Source organism: Desmodus rotundus, chromosome 5 (assembly GCF_022682495.2).
Source record: "Desmodus rotundus isolate HL8 chromosome 5, HLdesRot8A.1, whole genome shotgun sequence".
NCBI classification, from domain to species: domain Eukaryota; kingdom Metazoa; phylum Chordata; class Mammalia; order Chiroptera; family Phyllostomidae; genus Desmodus; species Desmodus rotundus.
Genome location: NC_071391.1, coordinates 15,463,644 through 15,490,775, shown reverse-complemented (window position 1 = coordinate 15,490,775; position 27,132 = coordinate 15,463,644). Strand labels below are relative to the sequence as shown.

Genomic DNA, 27,132 nt, shown 5'->3' with positions numbered 1-27,132 from the left:
AGGGAAACAAGGGCAGGCGTCCACGGGTCATCTCCCAGTGGTGTCACGCAGGAGGGGCTTAGTTCCCCCAGCAACAAGTTGTGACGCTGTGTTGACGTGTTGCCAACAGGGAAGCGTGCTAAAAACCCAGCACCCAGGCTTTTTCTGTGGGCAGTCAGTGCTTGACATGAGTGAAAATTCCAGACTCCCAGAAGGAGAGCACGTGTTCAGTGTGAACCATGTTGTTCATACAAACAGTATGGGCACAGTTCTGGGGGTGGTGGGATGTCTCCCAAACCAAAGTTCCCGTACGTTAGCCAAGAGCCAGCCTTTCAAAGGAGAAGAGTCAGACCTGCTGTGTTAACTCCGTTCTGCGCAGGGTCCTCCTGGCATCTGCTCAGGGCAGCGCCCCACACCGAGAATTATTGGACCCCAGTGTCAGCAGTGTGCGGCTGAGAAGGCCTGGGCGAGGCAGAGAGTGCACTGGTGAGGGTCAGGGCTGTCGCGTCAGCTTGACCGTGTCTGGGCCTCTGTCTATCCTAAGGCGGCTTGAACTAAACTCTGTATTATATAATCGCTCTGGTACAATTTAGCTCTCTTATATGGTTTAGGACTCCTAATTCCCTTCAGACTTAATCTGGGGCAGAAAACATACCAAAGAGAGCCCCAAACAAGATGAACCCAAAGAGGCCCACACCAAGACACATCATAATTAAAATGCCAAAGCTTAAAGACAAAGAGAGAATCTTAAAAGCAGCAAGAGGAAAGCAGTTACTTACCTACAAGGGAACTCCCATAAGACAGTTAGCTGATTTCTCAAAAAGAAACTGCGGGCTAGGAGGGACTGGCAAGAAATTGACAAAGTGATGAAAAGCAAGGAAGGGCCTACAACTGTCCTTTAGAATGGAAGGACAGTCAGGTACAGAGCTTCCGAGACAAGAAAAAGCTAAAGGCCTCATCACCACCAGTCCGTCCAGGATTATACAAAGTGTTAAGGGGTCCTCTTTAAGAAGAAGAAGATCAAAACTATGAACAATAAAATGGCAACAAATACATATCTATCAGAGCAGAAACAGAATCATAGATACAGAGAACAATTTGATGGTGCCAGATTCAAAGGGAGGCCAGGGGGATGGGCAAAAAAGGTGAAGGAATTAAGAAGTATAAATTGGTGGTTACAGAACATCCATGGGGGTGTAAAGAACAGCATGGGGATAGAGTAGCCAAAGAACTTATGCACATGACCCATGGACGGTGGTTTGGGAATAGCCTGAGCGAGTGTTGGGTGCTGGGTGGAGGGGGAGCAAAGGGAGAAAAATCAGGACAACTGTAATAGCATAAACAATAAAATATAATTTAAATTAAAAAATAAAATTTTGATGTAACAAGTTAAGACAATAAAAACAAAGAACAAATCACTCTGAACAGTAAAAATTACTTTTAAATAATTTGTTTCAAAGACTTAAACTGCTACATTGACCATTTTTCTTAGTGAATCTCTCTACAGATTATAGATACTTAAACTGACACTAAGGTCTGTAACTAGATGACTTAAGGCCCCAGGGAGTTTTTGAAGTTCTACAGTTCGCTAACTAGACACCGACACAGTGTATCTTCAGGGGCAGCAGCAGAAAGTTCAAGGCTGCATTGGGCATGATCCTCCCTCTGCTGGCTAGGGGCTGGATTTCTGCATCTGAACTCACAGATGGGCCCTGCAGCTGGGGAGTTTCTTTTATAAACCACCTCATACCCCTGTACCCCCCCCACCCCCAACCTCAAAAAAAAAAAAGTCAGAAAAGAAAAACATAAGGCAAAGACGACAGGCTCCAGACTCATCATCCTTTCCAAGGACCCCGGAGGCGGGAGGCGGGGCGGGTGACCCCACGGCAGCTTTTGGGATCTGCTGCTCTTTGTGAGAGCTGCTTTTTAGGGAATTCCCACATCTCTTGAGGGCTATATAGAGTAGCAAGAGCTCTGTTTTTTATTTTTATTTAAATCTCTCTCTCTTTTTTCAATGGGAAGCTGAGGGTTGTTGCTATTGATAGCTTCTTCTCACAGCTGTGCTGGCCTCAGCTGGAATTCTTGTCATTTTCTCTCTGAAAGGAACTAGCTTGGGAGTTTGCAACTGTTACTGTGAGGGGGACTTGAACTTAGATACCAGCACTGCTGGGAGGGAACATGGAAGTCATAGCCAGTAACTTCAGTCCTGAAGAGAAAAACAAATTCCACCTGAACATTTTGTTTGCTTAAAGCTGGAACGGGCTCGCTCAGTCAGCCATCTGTCAGGCAGGGAGAGCCGGCAAGGAGCGGGCAGCGGCTCTAGACTGTTGTTCACGTGCACACACGTGTCTTGGAAATGGAGCAGTGGGGGGGGGAGGCACCCAGCGGCACTGGTGACTGACCCTCTGAAGTGGAATTTTGTTTCCGAACTGTGAAGTCTAAGCCGTGGTCTTTTGGGTCTTTCCTTACCTGGGAGTTTCCCTGAGCACCACACGTTAACATCTGTGTTAGTTCTGTATCTATGTGGGTGAGTCTCCCTCTGAATGTGTGCATGCTGAAAACCACGTACCTCTGTCGGTGTCCCCAGTCCATGTGTGGAACTCCCTCCTCTGACAGTGAGCAGTCTGGCTCCCATGACCCTCAATACCTTTACTTACTTGATCGACCCTCGTGCACGTAACCAAGATTCTGTTGCTGCCACTGCCCCCGCCTCACTGCCCAGATGCCCTCTTTACCCGCACTTGGGTCCAACACCTGCCCCCTCCCCACATGGAGCTCCTACAGCTGCTCCCCTCCCTCCACCGGCCACCCCCAAGCATAGATGCCCTCCTCACCCTTTTTGGGTTCCAACACCCCACATTGGGATAATATCACCATTGCCATCACCCTCCCCACAACTGGGGGGGCGAACTTTTCAACCCGCCTGGGCTCTGACACTGTTCTGGATCCCCACATGCCCTCCGAACCTCACCTGGTCGCCAGCATCCCATGCTGGGTTGCGGTAGCTACCTCTGCCCCTGCCTACAGTGCAGAGACCTGGGTCACCCTTTTCGGGCTTTCCTACTCCCTGCCGGGCTGCCTCCCTGCCCTTCCCCAAGTAGAAGGTCTTACCCCACAAGGGCTTCGATGCTCCATGTGGGCCGTCTCCTAGTGCAGACAGGACCTCTTCCCGTGCGGACACCCTCTTCGAGGCCAGCATGTCTGTTCTTACTCTAGACAGTGAAGAGCACCCATTCTATGCTAACGTCTCTGCTCACGTAGAAATCTCCAGAAGCATCCAGCAAGTACCGTGTACCAGCCTTAAGGATTGGACGGACCTTAGAGGCCATTTAGCCTTAACTCAATGCATAACTTTTCACTATAATTTCTAAACAAAAAGTTTTCTGATTTGTAATAAAAAAACTCAAAAATTTTTTTATCCTCACTTGTGGATGTTTTTTCATTGCTTTTAGAGAGAGAGAGGAAGGGGAAGAGAGAAACATTGATGTGAGAGAAACATTGATTGGCTGCCTCGTGTAGGCACCCAGACTGGGGATTGTACACACCTGGACCGGGGATTGAACCCACAGCCCAGGTCTGTGTCCTGACTGGGAAGTGGACCTGCCACCCTTCGGTCAGGGGGCAGCACTCCAACCAACTGAGCCACATCAGCCAGGGCACATTTTAATTAATTTTAATTTAAATGTCCTGATGTGGCTATTGGACAGTGAGGTTCTAGGGACTCTGCTATTCCTTTCTTTGCTCACTGTGGTGTGAGAGATGCCCTTTGCTTTTAGTTCAGTTCTACAAAGAAATTCCCAAAAGAAACGGATCTGAGGATCTATGAGCGATCTGGCTGCGGTGTGTTTTGCTCTGTTTTCTGGAGTGTGTCTTGCCGGCAAGGGCTCCCCTTCCCACTTCGCTCTATGTGTTTGGGCCTGAAGCTTGATGCTCAGTAAAAGTGACGACCTCAGCTGGAGAATGATTGATCGTTCTTTGGCATTGGATGTGTAAACCTCGATGTAAGTCTAAGAAACAAAAAAACAAAAGCAATTACCTTCCTTTCTCCCCAAAGCAAAGGAAAAAAAAGAGAGGGATGCTTCACAGAATACAGGTTCTTGGTCGTTTCTTCTGAGTAGGCTGCGTCAGCACCCAGCCCATGAGATGCATGGCCCTTGTATTTTCCCTGGCCTGTACCAGTTAGCGGGAGATTTAAATGAATACTACTTCCAGGTGTGATGGGTAGTTCGTTTCTCCCGGAACCTACTTTATGTTATTCTTTTCTAGTGGTCTCTCAACCTATAGAGTGTTTATGCACTGTACCCTCTCTGTTTTCTGGGAATCTTGCCTTCTGAGAGGGAATTACCATCTGGTCTCCCCCTAATTTTGCCCTGGACTTCTGGCCTAACTTAGTGGTTGAGTTTTTATCTCCTACGGTGATCTTAATGACACTAGACCCTCGGGGATCCTTCCCTCACTCTGCTTTCTGCTACACGTCCCTGCTATTCAGATGTTGAGACTGATTCCATCCTCTGGTAAGGATTTTTTTCGCTTGTCCTCACTTACCGGTTCGGTCTGGCTCATGTCCAGGTGGCCTTCCCCATGGGCGCTCTCTATCCCTCGTAGCGTCAGGGTGCCGTTCAACAGCCGGAAGCAGTCTTTCAGCTCTCTCGGTTTTACAGCCAGTGCTGCCCATTGAGTTTCCCTCTGTTCCTGTTTGAAGGGTGCCAGCTCTCAGCTGCTCTTCTGGTCAGAGAACCAGGTACGACTAATGATAACATGTTGATGGTTCTTCCAGTCAGTCGACCAACCAGGTAACCAGTCAGTCAGTTTTTCTCTTTTTCAACATACACCTGTATTTATAGGATGCTCTCTAAGCTTGGCATATTGTAAGCATTTTCTCAAAACATTAAGAACGTTTTCCCAATAAAATCCTTAACTATTGCATAACGTTTCAGCATGTGAATGAGCCCTACCTTACTCTCTCATATAGTATTTTGGACATTCAGCCATGCTACAGAGCATTATTTCCCCCAACATCAAGGGCTGTGAAGACTGGTGAGGAAACACTTACTGCCGGATGTTGGATGTCGGAGCGTGCCTTACGTTGCCTAACGTACCCGCGGCAGCTTGCCGTCACCGTTTTCCTCCTTTGTAGGCCCCGGCGGTACTTCCTCCTGTCATCTCAGATGGCCCTCCATCCTGAGTACCGAGAGGAACTGGGAGCCCTTCAGGCCAAGCACGGAGAGTCCGTGCTAGTACTGGATAAGTGCTCCAACCTCTCTGAGGACGTCCTTTCCATCCGCAAGCGCTGCCACCAGCACCAGGTCTTCGATTACCCCCAGGTGCTGCAGGTGAGTGTCCCTCATTCCCTCTCAAGGCGCAGTGGAGGTCAGGTCTGCAAAGTGAAGTTAGCCCCGACAAACAGGAGCTGCTCTCCACTCGCAGCCGGGAGAGTTTCCCGAGGGGAGAAGGAAGTGCCGTATCACCCTTTCCTGGCTGCACAGACATGCAGCTGCCTCCTCGGGTCTGGCATGCCGCTTGTGCCAAGCTTCTTGGCCTGCGAGTGTCCACACACCTTTCAAATACTCATTGTACTTCAAACATGCAAATGTGCTAGATTTGCAAAGAAGCCCCATAGACAAAGTAGGCAGATGAGTTTTGCCTTCACCCCTGTATTCGTAAGCCAGTCGGAGAGACTTTTGTGAGTGGCAGCTTGTGTCTTCTGGCTACACTACCCCACAAGGCCACAGTCAGCTTTCCCCGGGAGCACAGGCTTTTATTTTTAGTCATTGTTCTGTGTTTTGGTGTTCTGCCCCGCTTAGCATGCCCTGCTGGTCCTGTACCTAAATCGGGAGTGGCGGTACTTTCACAACCACCGGCAGAGCAGTCCTTGGGGATGTGTTAGAAGCAGGACGTTTGGCATTCCAAGAGCATGGGGGCTAGGAAAGGAGACACGGAGCTTTGTTCACTTAAATATTTAGAGTGCAGACAGGTTACTTCAAGGAGAAATATCAAGGAGCTGGTGTGATCTTTTTTTTTAATCTCCAAAGAGAACTGGCCCATGCTGAGATTGTTAAAATACCTCCTCTCAGAAAGGGCTGCATCTCCTCTGGAATGTCTGAGTGATAACAGTGGGGGTGAGAACAGGGGTATTTACAGTAACCTTTGTCTAGACAGGAAGAATGGCTATCAGCACGCCGTCAGCATCTGGATGCCGACTCCACGGGGCAGGCCGGGCTGTCCACCTGCACCTGCGGTGCCCTCCGGTCCGGGACTCTCTTCTTTGCCCCCTGCTGCTTTCCTCGTTTGTCCCCAGAGGAGTTTGGCATATTGAGTTTCTCCATGTTTTCATCTAAATGTTCCTTTTCTCTAGCTTTAAAGATTAAATAGCTTGTCTTTAAAAAATTGTTTTTCTCCTAAAGAGGCAAAAACTGGGAGAAACTGAGTGTTATACATAGTCTTTTCTTACTTTGTTTTACCTATTGCAACTGTGTTTTCTCCTGTGCCTCTCTTATTTCCCCAAATGTTCCCCACATCGAGGAAGTGAGTGGGAAAGAAATCTTTTGAGATTTCGCATTTTGTTTGATTTATTTTTCTAAATAGAAGGTATCTGTCTTAACATGTTTTCAAAGGCATTGCGCTCATGAAATGAATATCTTCGGTGTGCAGAGCACACTGCCAGATGCGGAGGGGAGTGGAAGGATGAAAGGAGACTCCATGCCTTCCCTTTAGGGGGTCCTCTAGAGAGCCCGGTGCCCAGACAAAATAGCTCCATTACAGGGTGGGCTGCGGAAAGTGTGACATCCAGCCACAGTGCCTCAGTGCATTCACGTGGTACGCTGGAGCTGAAGGAGACCAGCCTGTGGGGAGTCACACTGGCCAGTGTCCCGAGGAAGACCTGGACGTGGGTTTACATTTTCAGGATATCAACAGAGGAGGCACTGAAATAGTGCTGAAGGGCGGAAATGTGAAATGTTGCAGCCAGTGAACTTCCAGGTTTTACTGGTGCGAGCTCTTATCCTGTAGCATTTTTGTCAGGATGCCTCAGTGTCGCTTGGCTTCAGCCTTTGGGAGAACTTCATGCTCTGCAGGGATCCGAGCAGGCGGGTCAGCAAAACTGGCTTATAATCCCCTATTTCTGCTTCTGTTCCTACAGGAGGCTACTTTCTGTGTGGTCCTTCGTGGCGCTCGGCTGGGCCAGGCGGTATTGAGTGACATCTTACGGGCTGGCTGTGTCCCAGTTGTCATTGCAGACTCCTACATCTTGCCTTTCTCCGAAGTTCTTGACTGGAAGAGGTGGGTGTTACCTTCTAAAAAGCTTCACAGGAGTGGTTCTGTGCGGATTAGGTTTTAGAGCCCCCGAGTACTTGCGACGCATCCCTTGGTGCGAGAACAACTTCTTTAGATTGTTTTGCTGTATTTTCCTTCAGGAGAGTCAGTCCATTGGCCTAGAGGTTGGCACACGGAGGCCTGTGAGCCAAACATGGCAGATTGCCGGTTTTTGTAAATAGAGTTTTACTGAAACTCAGCCCCACCCTTTTACTTACATATTGTCTGTGGCTCTTCTTGTGCTGCGGTGGTTGCCGCAGAGATTATATGGCTCACAAAGCCTAAAACATTTACTCTCTGGCTCTTTACAGAAAGCATTTACCAACTCTTGGCCAAAAGCAGTGGTTTGTAGAGACTAGAATATACTTACCTGGAGAACTTTTAAAAATGCCTGGGCTTTGTCCTCAGGAATGCTGGATTTTAAAGCTCCCCACGTACAGTTTGCGGCCCCGTTGAGCACCAGTGCTCTGGGGTCTTCACTGAATTGGCCTGCTGTGACTCGCTGGCGGAGGAGGAGGAGTGCCTCCACGTGGCCGGAAGCTTAGCAACGCTCCCTCGCACAGCTGGACAGACGGGGTTCTGCTGGTTACGGCCGTCAGCGCCGTAATCCACAGAAAAGCCTGCGAGTCTCGGGTTATTTCACTTCCCGAGGACTTGGGGGTTGAAGAGTATTGAAAATTCGTTCCTTTTGTGTATACTGCTCAGGCTTGATGTGGTCTTCGGTGCTTAATTGCTTTCTCTTCTCCCAGGTTTTTTTTGATATTTTTATCCTAGTCTGGTCACTCCACATACTGAGTAATTTAAGTAGCATTCATTTGCATGTGTATTCAGTCACTCATCTCACCTTTATTGGAAAGCCTACTGTGAATAAGGTAGTCTCTGCTATCAAGGAGGTTAGAGCCTAGCGAGGAAGACAAACCGGTTATAATACTGTGTGTTAAGTGCTACAACAGATGCATGCACGGGGGTGATGGAGACCCGGAATAGAGAAGGGAGCCCACTGGGAGAGGAGAGTGTGCAATTCTTTATATCTTAGAGAGGGGACGAGCCATTCAGCCATTTATACATCCGTGAAAACTCTGAGTGCCTTTTATTTGCCAGGCACTGTGTTAGGTATGGGGATTCAAGGATGATCAAGGGCAAACCTTACCTCCAAAGAGCTCATGCTCTGGTGGTGGACGATAGACAAGTAAACCAGTAATTACCAAATACTGTGGTATTTGGTACCACAAGCAGCCCTCGTGGGGTGGAGAGCTCGGAGTGGAGTGAGAAAGAGACATGTACTGCTGCTGGTGTAGAGATGGTGAGGGCTGTACAGAGGCGGTGACCCTGAGCCGACTGGGAAAAGATATTTCTGTGAGAAGCTACGTCTGCTTGGGTAGTCGAATTATGGAGAAGTGGTGGAAGGGCTCTGGATTTGCCATCAGAAGGCCTGCGTTCAGATTACCAGCTCTATTACTGGCTAGCTTTGTGATCTTGGCAAATCGTTTAATCTTTGTTGAGCTTCAGTTTTCCCATCTGTACAGTCGAAATCATGTATTCATTAACAAATATTTGTTAAGTGCTAACTGTGTGCGCTCAGCAGTGTACCAGATGCTCAGGATATGCTGGTGAGTGGGACTAGGCGTGGTTTCCATCCCAATGGACTAGTCTAGGGTGGGGAGGGGGCTTCAGATTTTAATAAATTAATTTATGCAAGTATAATGACAAACTCTGCTAAATGCCACGTAGGACAAGTCATCGTTGAGCCCTCCCTCTCCCTTAGCCAGCGTATCTAATCTGTGAGCAGATCCTGCTGGCTCTCCTCTCCCATCATGCTCTTCAGTTCCGGACGAGGGAGGACAAATGCAGCAGCAAGAGGAGGGGCGAAAATGGACCTTTGAGAAGGTCAGCGGGAGGAACAGGGACCGCTCACCAGGAAGAAGGGGTTGGGGGGAGCGAAAGAGGTTTCTCGTTTCTGCTTGTAAGAATTAAACAAGGTGATGTGTGTGGAGGAAGGTGCTCTGTGAGAAGGGCTGTACCGACATGAATTGTCCCGCTGTTGTCTCCAGAGCATCCGTGGTTGTGCCGGAAGAAAAGATGTCAGATGTATACGGCATTTTGCAGAGCATCCCCCAAAGACAGATTGGAGAAATGCAGAGACAGGTAAGAGGCCCAGCAGCTCTGCTGGGGAGGTGACAGGGCGACGTGAAGGGGTGGCCTTGACTGCTTGGGTACAGAGCCACGGCAGCTTGATTGCGCAAGTGGGGTCTGTCTCCTCCTCTACATCACCCAGGTTTGCTATAATAACTATCGGGTTTACAGACACTTTCTGAGGGAAGCCCGCTGTGATTTTGGGGTGACACCATAGCTGTGTGTTCCAGAGCAAAGCCGAGCCTCTTCGGAAGGTTGGCTTCACAGCAGGTGTTCGTTGTAGTGACCGGGAAGTCATAGAGGCTGGAGCATTTCTGGGTGATGCTTCTGAGGAACTGTTAACCCCGAGAATGTTGTTGTCTAAGCTGGCCCAGGTTCCCCGTTTCTTTCCCTCCACCACTTCGATGCTCCTGCCTCCCTCCCCACTCTCTCTTCCACGTTCCGGCGCCCCTTCCCTGGGCTGCTCTCTGCTGTCGAAAGCACTCTGGTGGGCATCCCGTTTAGGCCTGCTTCCCCTTCTCCTGAAAAAAATTTAGTTGGGCTTAAATGTCAAGGAAGTTTTAAAAAACTAAAAAGATTATCCTGATGTTGGTACTGTGCTTATTTTTTTATATGGATTTCAACAGTTTTTATTTTGATCAAAATTGTCCATGCAGGAGACGGGCAGGAGGAAAGGTTCGAGGGTTCTCAGCATTGAGTATGGAGCTGTGCCACGCATCCCGTTTTCGTTTTGGCACCCCCACCCGCAGGCAGAGAGCCTGCATTTACCCTGGTCCACAGAACTCTCAGGCCTCCCTCCGGCTGAGGGCAGGGCCGTCCCCTGGCTGTGTGGATTGGGGCGGGGATCTGGGCTTCTGACAGCTTCTTAAATACGTTCATGTCATCCTCCTGCCTTTAGCCCCGCCTCTCCCCACTTGGGGTTCTGCAGGGGAACTTGGGTTTTCTCAACTATTAGGATGCAGTGCTCATGGGCCTGAAGAGTCAGCCACCTCTTCTGTCTTTCAGCTTCCACATTCTGTTGCTGTTACCTCATCTGTCATTCTCTTTACCTTGGAGCAGTTATGCCTAAATTTTTAAAAATTGCCTTGATTATCATTTTGGGTTTTAGAAAGGAGTGGAAGTTAGTGGGTATGCTCGGGCCACCTTCTTTATTCTGACCAAGCTTCTTAAACCAAAGAGAGGGTCGCGTGCACAACAGTGAAGCCTTAGGTTCTCATCTCGGCCTGCCTGTACTGAATGCCGGATCGGCTGGCTGCTAACTCTGCAGGCCAAGGATTTGCCTTCGCTGGACCTCAGATCTGTAAAACAGTTGGGCATTCTGCTTTGAAAACAAACCGCAGATTGGTTTTAGCCTCCCTGTAGTTTTTTCACAGCATACTCGTGTTCATTTTAAGTTTCAGGGCTCCCCAGTTGTCACGTAACTCATGACCTCCTCTGAATTTTAGGGAATCAGAAAATCAGTCTAGAGATCCCTCGAATCTTGACCTAAACCTGTGGTTCTGGCAACGTGTGCAGAAGCAGAGGCTATGTGAGGAGTCCTGACGTTTGTGCTCTTTGTGTTTTTATGGCTTCTTGATTTTCTGATGTAACTAAATAGAGAATTGTCTGCTAAATCAGGTACGTTCTGTTTATTAGACTGTAGTCTGGAAAAAAAAAAAAAAGCCGAGAAAAACCCTCCACCTTCAAGTAGGGCGAGAACCATTTGGGTTTTGGAGCAGAATTTGGCCTGGGCTAACTTACAGAATGCCGTTGTTCCGTAGGAGCGTGGCGTGGGAACCACAGGTCTGAGACCAGCATGGCGGGTCGTTCTCAGAGGCGACTCAGCATCACAGAGCCACTGAGAAGGGGCGAATAAATGCCATTGAAAACAGTGTACTTTTAGGTTATTTGGGTTCAGAGAGATATACTTGGAGTCAAAAGACTTGGGTTTGTGCCCTGGCTCTGTCCCTGTGGATCGTGTGACTGTGACAAGTCACCAAGGTTCCCTGGGCTTTCATGTCCTTGTTTATGAAATGAGGGTGGCCAGGTCATTTCTCATTTTCCATTCAGCTGTTTGAAAACTCTGAAACTCTCGTCCTTAGCGAGACCATTACTCTCCTCGACAGCATTGATAATGACGGTCATCTCTTCTCCTGGACGCCTCTAGTCATTAGGGCCAGTTACCCCCTCTGGTGGTGAACACCCTGCGCTCTGTCAGCCTGCAAAGGAGGCGAGTCGTGGCGCCTCCTGCCTCCCTTTCTAGGTCCTCCTCTGCTTCCCGATGCCCCTTTTCTCCGTGCTACACGCAGACCTTCTGATGCCCTCCACTGCGGTGCTTCATTGAGCTTGCTTCCCTTTCTCCGAGTGTTCTCTGTTCCAAAAGTGACCTCCTCTCCTCTCCCAACCCCAGATGTCTACTGGACTGATCTCAGCCACAGGTGAGAGCGTCTGGTTGAAGTGATTCCAGGACAGGTATGAAGAGTGACTGGGCGCAGCTACTAGGTGCCAGCACACTCTCATCCTGAGTCGTGACACCAGCAATGTCTCTGGTCATGGCCGAATGCCCCTGCAGGACAAAATTGCTTTGATTGAGAACCACTGTTCTATTGATAGTTAAGGTCTCATCTCTCTAAGACTAGAGAGAGTCCTTTTGTTCTGTAGGGCCCTTTCCAGATTACGTCGGACATTTTGCCCTCTGTTTACCATCCCTCGGTTTAACCTGACCTTGGCAGGAGTAACTGAAAAAATAGCATACACCTTGTTCTGGAAAGTTTTCACACCTTCGTGAATTCTCTTTGGGGAGGGCAGATTTGGAACTTTTTGGAAGACAGGCATAAACTTTTAGGGAAACACCTCCTGCACCAGCAGTGGGCACCCTGGAGCCCCTGGTTGGCGTGGCAGAGCGACTTGCAACGGAGGGACAGTGATTTTCCTGCTGAGCAACTCGGAACTAGCCTACGGGGCTGCCTGCACAGTTGTAGCCAGCAGAGGTCTCCATCCCCTTTTAAGTGACCCATTTTCCTGCTGACTGTTTCGGTGTCTCCAGGAAATCCTAAATCCTAAACGCAGGAGCTGCTCTGGCGTTTCACTCGAGTTTGTCCTCATGGCCACTCCCTCTGGGGACTAATTCTTGCAGATGAAGAAGGAAGAGTGCTCAGCACAGGATTTTGCTCTTGCTAGATGGAGTAGAGCTAAAGTTTCCAAACTGACCCCCCAAATCTGGGGTAGGATCTTGACAATGAAAGTGTGGCAGCAACATTTTGCAGCTTAGACTTCAGGACCAGAAAGGCTGCACTCTCACCGATGCATACAGTGGTCAGCGCCCTTACCGTGACTCGGGAATTAGGGTGCGCCCAGGCAGACACACATTCACCCAACAAGAAGTGACAGTTTCCTTTCGACCTGAGATGGGACAGCGAAGCAGCCATAACGTTAACTGCAGGGCTAGAGCCTAAAGTAAGCAGGAGCCGTAGTTAGGCTCAGATTTTTGAGGAAAACTACAAGCTGTGGCTCAGCTCTCTACTCCTGCAGGGAAACAACGAGGAGGGCTGGCTGGCATATATGGCGCTGGGAGAGCTACGGGCGGCTTAGAGTGTGTGTTTGTGTGGGGGTAAGTTAAAAGCCAGTTCCTTCAATTAGTAGTAGATAATAGTTAGAACAGTATCAGTCAGCCTTTTAATGTCCTGTGAGCTAAATGGACTAGTTGATTAATTTAGTGAAGCCCTAATTAAGCGTTTTTCCCCCAAGGGAAGATGATGGGAGACGATAAGAAATTCGTGATCCTCACTCACAAAGGCCTAGCAGTCATCTTGTGGACACATGGGTCTAAGTACAAAGAAAGTTGAGAAGATGGTGCAGATTTTTCAAAGTACATTAGGGGTCTGAAGGGGAAGGAAGAAGGTGTGGGACGGGGATTGATTTATCGGGAGGTAGCATTCGTGGGAGGCCTTGAAGATGGAGAATCCCATCGACCATCCTCACAACTGAAGGCAGGAAGAAGTACGCAACTGAGTGTTTTTCTTCGGTCACATAGAACATGCACATCCCCAGTCTCCCTTATCACAACGGAAAAGAAAGCAATCTAGGACATTGGAAGGCTGGGTGGACCCTAGGCCGTATAGTTAGAAATGTTTGTGTGGGTAGGGGGGAAGGTGTAAATGGATCCCCAGTTTATCTATTGAGTGGAGTTTCCAAACATTGTTTTATTTGTCAGTGGCTCCACCAGCAGTGACCTCTAACCTCAGCCACACTAGGAGGTGGAAGTCAGGAGCCTGCCTTGCCTTTGAACTCTTCTTTGTACTCAATGGACCGGGAGCCTTTGAGGTGGCAGAAACATCCAGCATCTTCTTTTCTTTCTCACCTTTAACGCTTGGGCAAGTTAAAATAGCAGTTCCTCTTTAGTCTCCTGCACTGACTTATCTCAGTTTGCCTTCCTATTTCCCTACCAAGCATAGCAAATATTTGGGCTGTAGAGGTGCACTTGGAGATATAATGGGCTGAAATGGGAAAGGGCAAAATGCTTCTGTTTAAGGAAATAAAGCCCCAGGCGTGTGGCAGCGTCACCCACTGGACGGTAGCTGGGCCTTGCTGTGGTGGGGTGGGGAAGGGCCGCAGGGACCTCGGAGCAGCGAAGCCTGTGTGCACCGGCGCTCCCGCCCCTCACTCCCAGGAGAGTCCCTGACACGAGGCCCTCCTTTTCTCTTATCCGTACACAATTTCAGCGCACTGACTCCTCCAGTTTCCATAACCACAGTAGTTTGGAAGTCACAAATTTAAGGGTCTCTGAGATGACTCATCTGCCAGCCTGGCACACCTTGAGAAGGTATAAAAGTTATTTTAAAAACAGATCTCCCAGTGCACTGGCTGCGTGGCAGACAGCTCTGCAGGCGTCCCGCCCGCTGTGTGCTGGCTGTGTTGTGGTAAGAAGGTGGAGGCCCTGATTCAGAGAGGTACATGCTTGTTTTTCATATTTTGGATTTCTGACCCAAATGGGTCTTACCCTCAATTTGAACACTGAATATATAAGTAGAGTTTCTTAAAGTGGAGGAAATACAGAAATTGCTATTCCTTGTGAGGCCTTTGAATCTTTAGGCAAAGGTTTAAATTGTTAGTGTGTGTGTGTGTGTATACACATATATATGAATAAAAATATTGGCTCATGTATTCTATAAATTTTTCTATCTAAAATGTTTGTTCTTATTTTTAAAAAGTATTTTTGTGATTCACTTAAAAGGTGTAAATCCTCAGATGTCTAGAAACCTCAGCAGCCCAGACGGATGTATTCTCTGAGGGTTCCCTATGCTGGGGCCCATTTACATCCCCCTGCCAAGCACGCACCAGTTTACAAAGCAGACTCTTTGGACAGAGTGGTCAGATAGGCAGTTGGCTGAGTAAGATAAAGTTTTACTGTGAAGAAACTGAGGGTAAAGAGACACAAGGTAATCCTCCTAAGACTGCGCAGTACGTGAGTGAGGGACAGACAGGGAGCACAATCTATTTTGTCGCCCCCAACATTATTCAGATCACTGTAGGGTGTGGACTGAGGCTACAGATCCGAATGAACTTCCCAATAATTCAGGCTAACTGCTTATTAGATAGTCTTTAAAAAGTGATTACTTGAGACATTTAGATTGGACACATCCCTGGAAATATAAAAGACTGTGGAAGAGATTTCACTTCTGATTTCCAGAATCAATATTGTAACGCCTGTCATTCTTTTCCCCCTGGCTGTGAAATTGAAAATTTTTTTTATACGTAAACTGAACTCTCAAGGTTTTTAAAAAACGCCTAAGATTCCTGCCTCCTGTCCTCCCTGCCACTCCAGTCCCAACCTGCCACTCCAAGTTGTGTTTCCCAATCTCGTGCTTTCGTACTTGCCCTAAACAAGGGTATTGGATTGCTCACCCTTAAATAAAACACACTGACCTGCTCCCTGGAGTTCTTTCTGTGAAACAGGCAACCCTGGTTCTGATCCACAGCCCAGCTCCTTGGCCAGTGGGAGAGCCTTGGGGATAAGTGTAATCACTTTGTGGGATATTTGGAACTTCACGATATTTTTCAAAAGCACTCTATACTCCGTGTTTGAGTTCTCCTGAATGTATAAACCCATATTGTGAAGGGGACTGGCCAATGTATTGGCTGTCGTTTAAAGCAGGATAAAATAAGGACTTATTTAACTGGAACTCTTAAGGAAGAGCATTTTTATGTGTTTTAACTTTTTTTTTCCAACTTTAGTATTAAGAACCTATTGGAAAAAGACTTTTGCCAAGTATCTGATGGGAAGCCAAGAAAAGCATTTTAATAGAACAGCTTAAATTTATAGTGCTCTAGGGCCTGTAAATAAATTTTCTTGTCTTTAAGGTTTGGGCTGATTTGCAGTTATTTTGTGTAGCTTCTGAGATTTCAGTCCTCACAGTGCAGATGGAGGGGCCACGGAGCTGCTTTCCTTGGCAGCCCTGGCGCCCCTTGTCCGTGGGCAAGCACGAGAGAGCAGTGTGGAGCCTCGTCTGTGAAGGCTCACGCATCTCATTGTGATACCACTTTAATTGTCTTTGTGACTTTTCCTAGTGCAGCCCACCTAAAAATTCTCTAAAGTTAAGAAAGTTAGAGTCCTTAATTTCATAATGCAAACCAATCAAATATGTATTAAGCACCTGCTTTGTTCCCAGCTGAACAGACATGGTGAGGGAGTTTGAAAAGAGGGGATCCTGTCTCTAAGAAACCCCTCGAGAGTGCTGGGGCCAGTACGTCCAGTAACACTCAGATCGAAAGGTCAGAAGTGCTGTGCAGGTAGCTGTGGGGGGCGAGGGGTGTCAGGAATGCATCCGGAGGTGAAAGGGGTCTTCAGGACTGGGTGGTCTCAGAAGAGAGGGTGATGCTCCGTGAGCACATGGACCTCAGGGAGCCTGACTTCTGTGAGAAGGGCTCGGTGGGTGAGATGCAGCAGATGGGGGTGGGGACTTTGGACGCCAGCAGAGAACTCTGTGGAGAATTAGAAGGAAAGGATAGTAGATGACAAGGGAAGTGTAATGTAAAGATGTGTGATGAAAGGGGAAAGCAGTATCAATTAAGGAGATTTAGAAAAAAATCAAAGAGCTGAAAGGGACCTGAGAAAATATTCAGCCCTTTCCCCATATTTGACAAATCGCAAGTAAGCCCCGGAGCCCAAGCCATTGTGAGCTGTCAGGGCCCAAGCTGAGCCCAGCTGGGACCCAGGTTTCCTGCCTCCCATCTGATGGCTTCTTTTTTCGCATTGTCACCGCTGTACTTTCCAAACTGAGGGCCATGGTTCGGTAGCTGCTCGTGAGGTTAGGTCAGTGGTTCATAACTAGCATTTGATTTTTTAAAAATGAAATATACTGGAATGGAAAATGCCACCATATTGCACAGTAAGGGTGAATATTTCCTGAGAACTTTGCTTTGGTTATGTACGTGTATGTGCGGCGAGTTGCAGTATAAAATGTGTTTGTGTGTTTCCTAGTGTGGGCCCTCGTCCAAAAAATTGGAAAATGTTGGTAGTGGAAAGCCCACGATGAGCTTCTCAGTTGCAGAAACTTGAGTTTGTATCCTTAGCGTTGCTCTCTGTCTACCAACTTTGTGACTTGGGGCAAGTTACCTGACTTTTCCAAGCTTCAGTTCTTCTTAACTCAGAGCTGGGACTAATAATAGTGGGGAGCCCCTGTATGGGTCGGTGAAGTCACTGACTTACAGCACCGAGATTCTGCTCTGTCTGCTTCCTGCTGCCAGTGAGTTGGCAGAGCTCCGCCTGCGTCTGTGTTTGAATGTTGGAAGGAGCCTCCTGGTATGGAGCTTGGTCTTCAGGAACCACAGTGAATTACCAACACGGATGCATTATGCATTTGCTTCTGGGCTTGGAAACTGGAAACAAAATTTATTCCTGTGGCTTCTGGTATACTTTCTACATCTTGACATGGAAAGAGGTTCCCCTCTCTGTTTTTCTGTGAGGGTCAGAATGGCTTATTAAAATCTGTGGTTTTCTAGCTGGCCTTAAATTCATTGGCACCTTTAGATAAAGTACTGTCACTTTTTCCCCTTTCCAGTAAGAAAAAAAAAAAGTTATATTGTCTTTTTTCCCTCTTCTAGTGTGTTCTCTGCCAAAATCATGATTTTACTCATATTTTTGCATTAAAAAACTAAAAGAAAGAAACTTACAGAGAAAAGTTAAAACCAGAATTGACATTTGGGTGGTGAACAGTTGAGGAATCGGAGTTTATTGGGTATGAACTAAAAATAAAGGAAATTTTTATGTGGGTTCAAGAGGACCAGTCAGATTATTTTTTAGAACTAGCTGGTGGTCGCGCCCTACTGAGTGGAGAATGAGCTCTTGTGTATGACTCTCCTGGTACTACTCTCTGCTTCTTCCCTTTCCCTCTCCTCTTCCTGCTACCTCTGCCTCCCTTCCCCCGCTCCTTTCTGGCCAGCTCCAGCCCATATTTGAAATCCCGTTGGAGAGCAGAGACAAGCGCTTCATCCCAGATGATTTGGGCCAGGGGCTAAAACCCAGCCATAAATCTGCAGCTCATTTTAATGCCACGTTAAAACAGTGTGAGTGCTGGTCTCCGTGGCCCCTGCCCTCTTTCTTTATGGGCTCCTTGGCTCTTCTTTTTAAAGAGGCCCTGTGGAGTAATTTTAAAGTTCTTATCAGTTTGCTGACAGCTATATGGGCCTTTCTGCCGAGTCCAGGAGCTCAGGCAGGCGTGTGAAACTTCTGATATTAAAATTGAAGAAAAATGCCAGGCAGAAGGGATTGGTTGGTGCAGCTGTGATTGGAGGTAAAAGACTAGCAAGATAATTAACCTTTGCAGGTCCGGAACTTCGCCGTCGGTGGGGTAAATTTCTCTTGGTTGGTAGGGGCAGGGCGCCAAGGGTTAGGCGAGGGGGGATTTTGCGAGGGCTTTTATTTTTATCCCCTGATTAGAAATGCCATTCTGTTGACAGTTTGTGTTTTCAAGCTTCAGCAAGTGAGCCAGGCAGCTCTGAAGAGTCAGGGGAGCCAGGTTTACAATGTATTTTGTTTCCTAAAGACTGTCTGACTGGCTAGACCTCTGCTCGCATGTCTCTGTCAGCTGCGGCTTGCTGTCTCTGTGTCCACAGGATCGCCGTGATCGGCTTTAAAGGGACTTTCATCAGTCTGCCTCGCTGTCCCTTTCAGGCCGGAGTGCTCGCCCGCAGTAACCCTCCCAGAGTGCTCTTTGGCGACACCAGGCCCCTGTAAATGTCAGCCTGCGGCGCTCGGCCCTTTCTGCCCCTCAGTGACAGAGAAGGGGACTGGATGCTGCCTCTCCCTCTCCTCTACCGCTTTTCCTTTCTTTCTTTGCTGGAAAACTCTCGCAGCAGACAGCTGAGGGGAAGGAAAAACCATTACCTGGATCTAGGCCAGCAGCTTGATGGGAGCTTCAAAATCTCTGGCACCTCCTGACCAGAATGTTTTTCCAGGCATTTCAAAGAGTGCGTCCTCACCGGCCCCCTCCCAGCTCTCAGCCTGGTTTTCCAGAGGGGCCGGGTGGGTGGGGTGTGCCTTCCGATGGACTTCAGAGCCGCCTGCCCTTTCTCTCCTAACTAAAGCTTTTAGGAAGAGAGTGGTAGAGATAAGCAAAATCCAGTGCGTGTATATTTTTAACTGCTCTCTACCCTTTTGGCACAAACCCGTTATTTTTCCTTTTTCTAATAGTTTTGGACATGAGCAGTTTTGCAAGTGTGTTCAATTTAAAATAGCCATTTAACTTGAGGTTGAGACAAAAAGCAAGGAATTTTTGTAGTACGTTAGTGAAATTATAGAGCTGTTGATCTAGGATCGATGATGTTCATTGAGCAAACAATAAAAAATCCTGCTTTGTTTTATTACTCCTGTAGCTCCTGTGGGGAAGGTAATTATGTATAAAAACCAAACGAGCAATAAAACAAAATAAAATGCCGCAGACTCCAAAGCCATAGAACTACTTTTTCATACATTTCTGGGGAGTAAATTGATATCCTGTAATTAGTTAAGAAGTTCTGTGAACTGGGTGCTGTTGCTTATGGTATAATTTTAACAAAGGATTAAAATGTCTCACAAATACCTTGGAAGTTCTCAGTATGTGATTATGATGACTCTTCGTTACATAGCCCTTCAGAGGGCCGGGCAGGGTGGAAGGGCCCTGGTTTCCCCTTTGGGCGCTGGGTAGGTTGGAGAGCGGCTCCGTAGTCAGCCCCGGCTCAGACCCTCGTAATGAGTCCCCATGCTGGGTCACTGCTTCAAAAAATGGCCTCGGGAATAAAAGTGCTAAATATTCATTTGCAGCCTGTGTAAGAATTGTCTGCCTCTTTGGGGGCTGCTTTCCCATGGGATGGGACTATTTATGAAGTCCTATTTCTGAGAAATAGTTACTCATTGCAGGCGTTGTGAATTCATTCCGTACCTACTCAGAAAAATATCTAGGTTTTTTTACAAAGTAATAACTAGTAAATTGTCAAGTGCTGATGTGTTTGTTAAAGAACTCATTGTTTTCAAGTCTTCATTAAGGATTAAACTAATCCATGGGAGTTGTGCCTGTCCTGTTAATGTTAATATATCATCATTGTGTGTGCATTTACATATCCCGTCTCCCTCAGCACTGCGGACACTGAGAGAATTTGGAGTCGCGTAAATATTTTTGTCATGGTGTGATTTTCAGTTTTATAATACCGTAATCTTACAGTTTTGTGCTGCTGTTCTGAGAACGTAAGCCAACCCTCATGTACTCACTTATCTTCACGTAAAGGTCTTTACTACCGAACCACACTGGCATCAGTACAGAAGTAGCTTCATAGAAACCGCTTCTGAGGGCACAGTTACCTCTCCCCTTATAACCGAAAGGCTAACTTGTTGTATTTAACTAGGGACTTCCCATTTGATTAAGGAATTTAATGGGAGGGGAGCTGGTCACTTGTTATCTTTCGGATTCCAATGCTTTCTGTTAAGAGGAGCACGTGTTTTCCTGTCAAGTATTTGAAGTATCTGTGTATTGACGTATTTTTAACTTTCGGGTTAACTTGACCAGGTCTTGGTGACCTGTATGTGCCGCCTGTACTTTAGCGAGGTCTTGCAGTGATGCATTTTGGCATTTGACGGGAATGAGAAGACCCAGAGGCCGGTGGCAGCCCGAAGGGTCAGAGTGACACACTCGAGGATTGCGGTGCGGTGTGGTGCGGTGCAGAGGGAGCAGTGGGCCTGACTCTACTCCCTTTGCCTTAGAGTAACCACAGACCCGCATCCCCCCACCCCTCTGTGCCTGGCAAGTTGTAGCTGCCTTTACATATGGCACGACAGCAAACGTAAGTTTTGGAAAGCTTTTTGGTATAACTTGCAGATTGGAAACTCTACAAGAGGAAGAATCCAACAACAACCGTCTCCTCAGCTACCAAAGCACGTTTTTGGTGTTTTTTTAAAGATTTTATTTATTTATTTTTAGAGAGAGAGGAAGGGAGAGAGAAAGACAGGGAGAGAAACATCAATGTGTGGTTGCCTCTCACTCATCCCCTACTGGGGACCTGGCCTACAGCCCAGGCGTGTGCCCTGACTGGGAATTGAACTAGCGACCCTTTGCTTCACAGTCCAGCACTCAATCCACTGAGCCACACCAGCCAGGGCACCATGGCAGTTTTTAACTGTGAGAGGAGGGAGGGATCAGAATTCCCTGTGGGGATTTTCAAACTTCATTCATCTCTCTTACTGCCACCCAGATTCTTAAATGCTTCCTGGGCTGGGGAATGGGGGCATGGGTTTCTCTTCAGAGTCCCTGCCTGATGGATCTGAGGCACTCTTACCCTGGGTGTGTCCTGGGGGTGGGGCAAAATTGAGAACCACTGTGGTAGCTGGCGAAGCTCTTTCAGGCCTCTCCATCTGTTCAAAGTCCCAATTTGGGGAACACACCTCGGGGTTTCTACTTAGAATGAACAAGAGAGCTCATCTTAGTAACAATCAGAGAAGGGAGCTTTCCAGTAGCAAGCAGCTTGTAGAGGACGCCTGTGCCTCTGGTCAGCGGCACTGCACCCATGCTGTTCCCAGTTTCTTTTTCTGGGAGCGTATGGGGACAGTGGAAAGGGCTCTGTGACCTGAGTTAGTATCCACATCCCCAAATAAACAACCTGCCAAAGAGGATCTCCTTAGCTTTCTCTGGAATCGTTACTGTGTGGGAAACAGGAGGGGAGAGAACGTCACCCTAACGTGGCATGACGTGATGACAGCTTTGGGGATGAAGGAAGCCTTCACGCTCTGTCTCCTCAGTCCCCTCCCATGTTGCGCTTGTGTGTGTATCTTAGTGAAAGGGGCAGGCCTTTCGGGTGTGCCTGGTCCATGAGGCTTGTGTTAGATTTGTCTGCTCTGATCAAACAAACCGAGGCCTGCTTTCTCCTGGTTTTAGCATAGCAAACATGGGAAATCTCACCCCAGGCAGATTCCTTTGCAACAAGTTGACCCAAGTTGTGCTCTTATTTATTTATTTTTGATGACAGAGCTTGATTAAAGGTTTCCAGTCCACCTTCCAGCTCTTTCATGGAACCAGCCAGGAGAGAGAGCTGGTCAGCTGCTAATCACCGAAGAAGCTCCCTAATCTGACCTGGGGAACAGTGGGACTCAGAGGCGGGGATAACTCAGAATGCTGGACACAGCAGACATCAGTCTCTAGCCTCTTTGCTGAGAAGGTTTGACCAAACACAGTTTTATTGGTCAGTGGCTCCTGCTTTAGTAACCTTTCACCCCTCCGGTTCTTGGAGGTGCAAGTCACTGGCCGGCCTTGTCTTTGAACTCCTCATGGCTCCTGCCACCTCAAAGGCTCCCAGGCAGAGGCCCCTGTTTGGCCTGGGACCTCTCCTCCCGGCAGGATGTCAGCAGTTGGGAAAACTGATCCATCCTTCGAACGTTGACATATTTGAAGGTGATACCCCTGAGACTGAAAACCTATGGCTTTCTGTTTCAGGAGCTGCCTGTCATATGTCAAGGAACATGACTCGGGCTACCCCTTTTTTCTCCTCGATTCCTTCTTGTTTCCCATAGGACGGGAGATCACGACACCGGAGCATTCCCTGCAAGTATTCCCAGAGTTCTCCCCTACCTTCAAGCTCCTTTGCCCGTTTTTATTCTGGCTAGCCCCACATCGCATCTATTTTGAAAGAATTTTTCTTTTATGTAGGACTAAACCATGAAAATCATAGTCATCTTTGGTGTCTGGACGTATAATTATAAAGGTCACATAGTGAAAATGTATGGGGCTTCCCTGTTCGAACCCAGTGCTTCCCAGATCAGACAAGCCCTGCTTGTAAGAGAGAACCCTTAGAAGGCTGTGCTTTTCACTGCCTTCTTGATTCCATTCTCTCTTCTGGAAAAGTTGCATCTCGCAGGAAGACATAGACATATCATGGGTTGCCCTCCCATGCCTGCTTGGCTTCCTGCCTGAGGAACGGAGTGAGCACTTTAGTACTGAGAGGCAAATCCAGGGGCCCACGGATGTTGGATGACTTCAATATAGCTTCTTTGGCAAGAAATTAAACTTCTCATTTGAAGAATATTGGCAGCTCATGCCTCTTCTACTCATGATGCCTTTAGCTTAGAAAAGGAGCAAGTGATCTCCTTTGAGGTCCTCTGCTTTTCTAGAATTCATATAGAATATTACTGAAAAGTCTTTTGTCAAAAGGACACTCTGGCAGAGTCTTTTTCTGCCTCGGAGCAAAGGTTGAGTTTTTAGCAGGTATCCAGGCATCAGAAGAGCCAGGCCCAGTTTTCCCACGGCCTTGTTCTGCGGTCCTGAGTGTGGTCACGGGCTTACGTTTTCCAGTTGGCGAAGGGAAGGGGAGAGCTAACGTTTCTCCCGTGTCCGGTACTGTATCGGGAGCTTCCTCGTGAAAACCTGATGAGATAGTTGTTATTCTCGTTTTTATAAAGGAGGAGAGTGGAAGTTAGAGGTTCAGAGATGGCCTGAGGTTACAAGGCTCAAGTGGCCAATTTGAAATTGGGAAGAATTTGTAGCATGTGATTAAAAAAGTATGAAGTTTATTTATAAAGCCCTATTGTCATTTAGAGTGCCTTTTGAGCTGGTATAATTATCTAAGATGTTTACCGAGTGCCCGCGTTTGGTAAGACCCTGTGTGGATTCAGAACTGTAGAAGCCCTGGTCCTTGTTCTCAAGCAGCCGGCACTCTTGAAGGGGGAGGTGTGGGCTGTCTGCTCGCGTCTGTGTTCGTTTGCTAGGGCTGCTGTCGCAACGCCTCAGGGACCGGGCGACTTAAACAACAGGAACGTATTTTCTCACAGTTCTGGAGACTGGAAGTCCTGTGTCAAATGTCAGCAGGGTCGGCGGCTGCTGAGCCCTCTCTCCCTCCGTGCCATCCCTCTGCGCATGAGCACCGCCCTGGTGCCTCTCTGTGGGTCCTTTGGTAAGGACACCAATCCCGTTGGGTTGGGGCCCACTAACGACTTCATTTTAACTTACTGTAGTTCCTCGTGTGTAGTGCGCACCCACGTTTTTGGCCCAAACTTTCATGAAAAAAATATTTCGTTTTAATTTTTTAATTCAATTTTTTATTTATATTTAGAAACAAAACCGATGATCATATTCCAGGATATGATTTTGCACATGGATGTCGTTATTACTTTCTAGAATTACACTTTTAATGCATACGCATAAATAAAAGAATTTAAAACGTGTATAGATACGGAATTAGTACTACCCATGTATAATGAGCATCCTTATTTTTCCCTCAAAAATTTGGGCAAAAAGTGCACATTATACATGGCAAAATACGGTCATCAGCTTTTTAAAGGCCTCATCTGCAAATACAGTCCCATTCTGGGGAACGAGGGGCTGGGGCTTCAACATGTCAATTTTGAGGGGACACAGTTCAGCCCATACCGATGTCTGTATAAGGTACAAGGACCAGAGTCAACAGGTGTCATTTAGTGGCTCAATTGAGATACAAGGGGTTTTGCTCTTTACTGTGGAATTTGCTTCTGAGGTGTTTTTCCTTAACCCCAGTCTCCGCTCCTTCCCAGGTGTGAGCGGTAGTGACAATGTGAGTCCCAGAGGTGGGGGGGTGGGGGGGGAGAGTAATGCTATAAGCCCCGCCTCACTCCACTGCACATCTTATCGCCGAGGACTGGCCTGTCTGGCTCACGCAGAATTTGCAAGGTGACTGCCTGGGACACCGTTCAGTGAGGTAGCACGTGTGTCATGGCTCCTAATCACAACAGGATGACACGTCTATTATGAAAAGAGTTAATTAAGACCCATAAACGCTCAGTTTTTATATTGTTTTGTTTTGCTGTGTCAGTGGAAAGATTCTTCGTGGTGAGATTTTTTTTTTCACTGAAATTTGGAATATCGCAATTCACGTTTTAATTACAGAAAGAGAAGGTTAAAAGTATAAGATTATGCACTAGATCGAGAACTTCAGGACTTTAAAAATGTTTGAGAATTGAAAAAAGATTTAACAATGCAGAACACCTCCTGTCTGTGAGGAAGGTGATTCCTCATTCTTCAGTTGGTCACTCCAGACGGCTGATTTGGGAGCCGGAGGGATGGAGGGTAGTAAAGGAAGTAGCTCTCTGCAAAGAATGTGTCTCTGTTCCTAAAGGGAAGTTACTGACTTCTCCTGTAACCATATCTGCCCGCCGGGTGCTGACTCCCATAAATACATCATCGGACCAACCGCACACCCCAGCTCATGCGCCTCCACCTGGCCCGTGGAATCAGGCAGCTTGATTGGTAATTTAGTGGTGGATTGTAATGAAGAAGAAATCCAATGAGCAATTTTTTTCACTTTTGTTATTGTTCTTAATGGCAGAAACCTTGTCTCCTTGGTCAAGATAGATCGTGGCCTTAACTGTTTCATGCGTCTGGTTTTTAGAACATTGGATTCTCCTTGGCCAATAGCCAGAGCACAAATTCTTTAGAATATTGAGACACAGAAGCTTCTATATTTTGTAAAACCTATGACCAAAAGGTTTCCCTATTGATCCATCAGTAAACCTGAGTTTATTCCCACCATTCTCCTTCAATAGCAAGCCGGCACATCTGCGTTAAGTACTAATGGGCTGAGCCTAGGATGAGGGTAGGATATCTGTATTTTACTGACTTTTTTCCCTTGTACTGTGTGTATATTGTCTTTCTATAGCAAATTTGTTGCCATTACTGGGGAAATTAACATTGTATGTTTTTGGATCTAAGAGATGTGCTTTATCTTTAATGAAGTGGTTTCTTTCATCTGAGCAGCGAAGCTACTTCTCAGACAATGTGAGACTGCCTCCCTCCAAAGGAGGTAATTCTCAAGGGAATTGTGAGCAGAAGTCAAACTCGGGAAAAGGCGCATCTCAGGGCCCAGAGCAGGCATGAGGAATCGTGGTGGGGTGGTCGTGTGCATCTCTGCCCATCCTGTTCTTTCCCTGATTCTTAGTCTGTGATTTGGGAAAAATCACTTGCCTTCAAATGTCTCCATTTTATTGTGTTTGTTTTTATAATTGCTACTAAGGGCTAACTCTTAATTGTATTAATAATAACCAATGAAAGAGGTCAGGGGTGACAGTGGGGATTTCGTTGTCTAGGCATCTACACCCTAAACGTTATTGAGGAAACTTCTTGGTTATACAGTTTTTCTCAGAGGGCTCTTCCACGTCACTCAAGATAAGCGTGTAACAGTTCTTGCAACTGTGCTAGGTCAGAGTTTAAATGCCTCTCTAAAATTGGCTGAAAGCATATAATAGGACTATGGCTGGGAAAGGGAGGCCTCTGGGGAAGTTGAGCTCCATAGAGAGTTAGGAATCTTGAAGTCGTTGGTCAATTCCTTCCGTGAGCTGTGTGGGCACAGCTCAGCACGCGTTCCAGTTGTACTCGAGGTGAGTCAGGAAGTCTAGAGGAAAGCGGAGCAGTAACCCCCAGGGACCTGTCAGGGCTCCGTTTTCTCACCTGTGACATTGGGTGAATGTCCTTGGGTTGTGGGGTGTAAGTAAGTTAATGTAGGTGCAATCGTGCTTAAAATAGTGCCTGGTACATATTGAGTGTCTGGTTTAAGCCACACATATTTAGAGCTCCTGTTTTATCCTAGATACTGTTTTGAGTGCTGGGGGTTTGCTGGTTAAAAGACAAAAATCCCTGCCTGCAGGGAGCTTACTTCCTCTGGAGGGAGTGTTAGGTGGTGATGGCGGTGGTGATGGAAGCAGAATGAATGGTGAGCATTAAGCTTGCTCACAGTTACCACCCTTTCTCCAGGGCGCTTGCCTTTTACACTGAGATAAGCCTTCTGGAACATTGCTGTGTTGATAATGGTTTGCAGGCAGCTTCTCCATGCCTTTGCTTTCTATTTCCCGCTGAACTGCAGACTTCTCCCACTCTAAATCCTATCGCCTGAGGTCCCCATTCTTTTGTGACCCACTGTGTCCCACTTTCTGTAGCCTTTCTCTGATGATAACTCAGGCTTTTCCCCTCTTCGTAGGAATCAACCATGTAATCTGATGCCACGTGAACTTGTAAGTACATACTGACCCTTGAAAAAAGCACGAGGTTTAATTTAAAACTCTGTGAACCTAAGCAAGCACACTGTTCTGCCATTAGAAAGTGTCGCCATGGACGTCATCTTTCAGACCTCTCCCTCAGTTTTTGTGATGCCCGAGGGCCATGTGCTGCAGCCATTTTCCCTGGTAACCAAATGCAACCAGCCGCGTGTCAATTCTTTAATCACTTCCCATAAATACAAATACTGAGA

At 47.3% G+C, this 27,132-nt stretch overlaps 1 protein-coding gene across 2 annotated transcripts in view; it reads left to right on the top strand.

Annotated features, from left to right (window-relative positions):
* EXT2 (exostosin glycosyltransferase 2) overlaps positions 1-27,132 on the top strand; it is a 127,902-nt gene that overhangs the window by 20,583 nt on the left and 80,187 nt on the right. For both annotated transcript variants that reach the window (XM_053923876.1, XM_053923875.1), the window contains exons 5-7: positions 5,117-5,312; positions 7,118-7,257; positions 9,342-9,435. In XM_053923876.1, the coding sequence (XP_053779851.1) occupies positions 5,117-5,312; positions 7,118-7,257; positions 9,342-9,435 (430 nt within the window). The remainder of the gene's footprint in view (positions 1-5,116; positions 5,313-7,117; positions 7,258-9,341; positions 9,436-27,132) is intronic.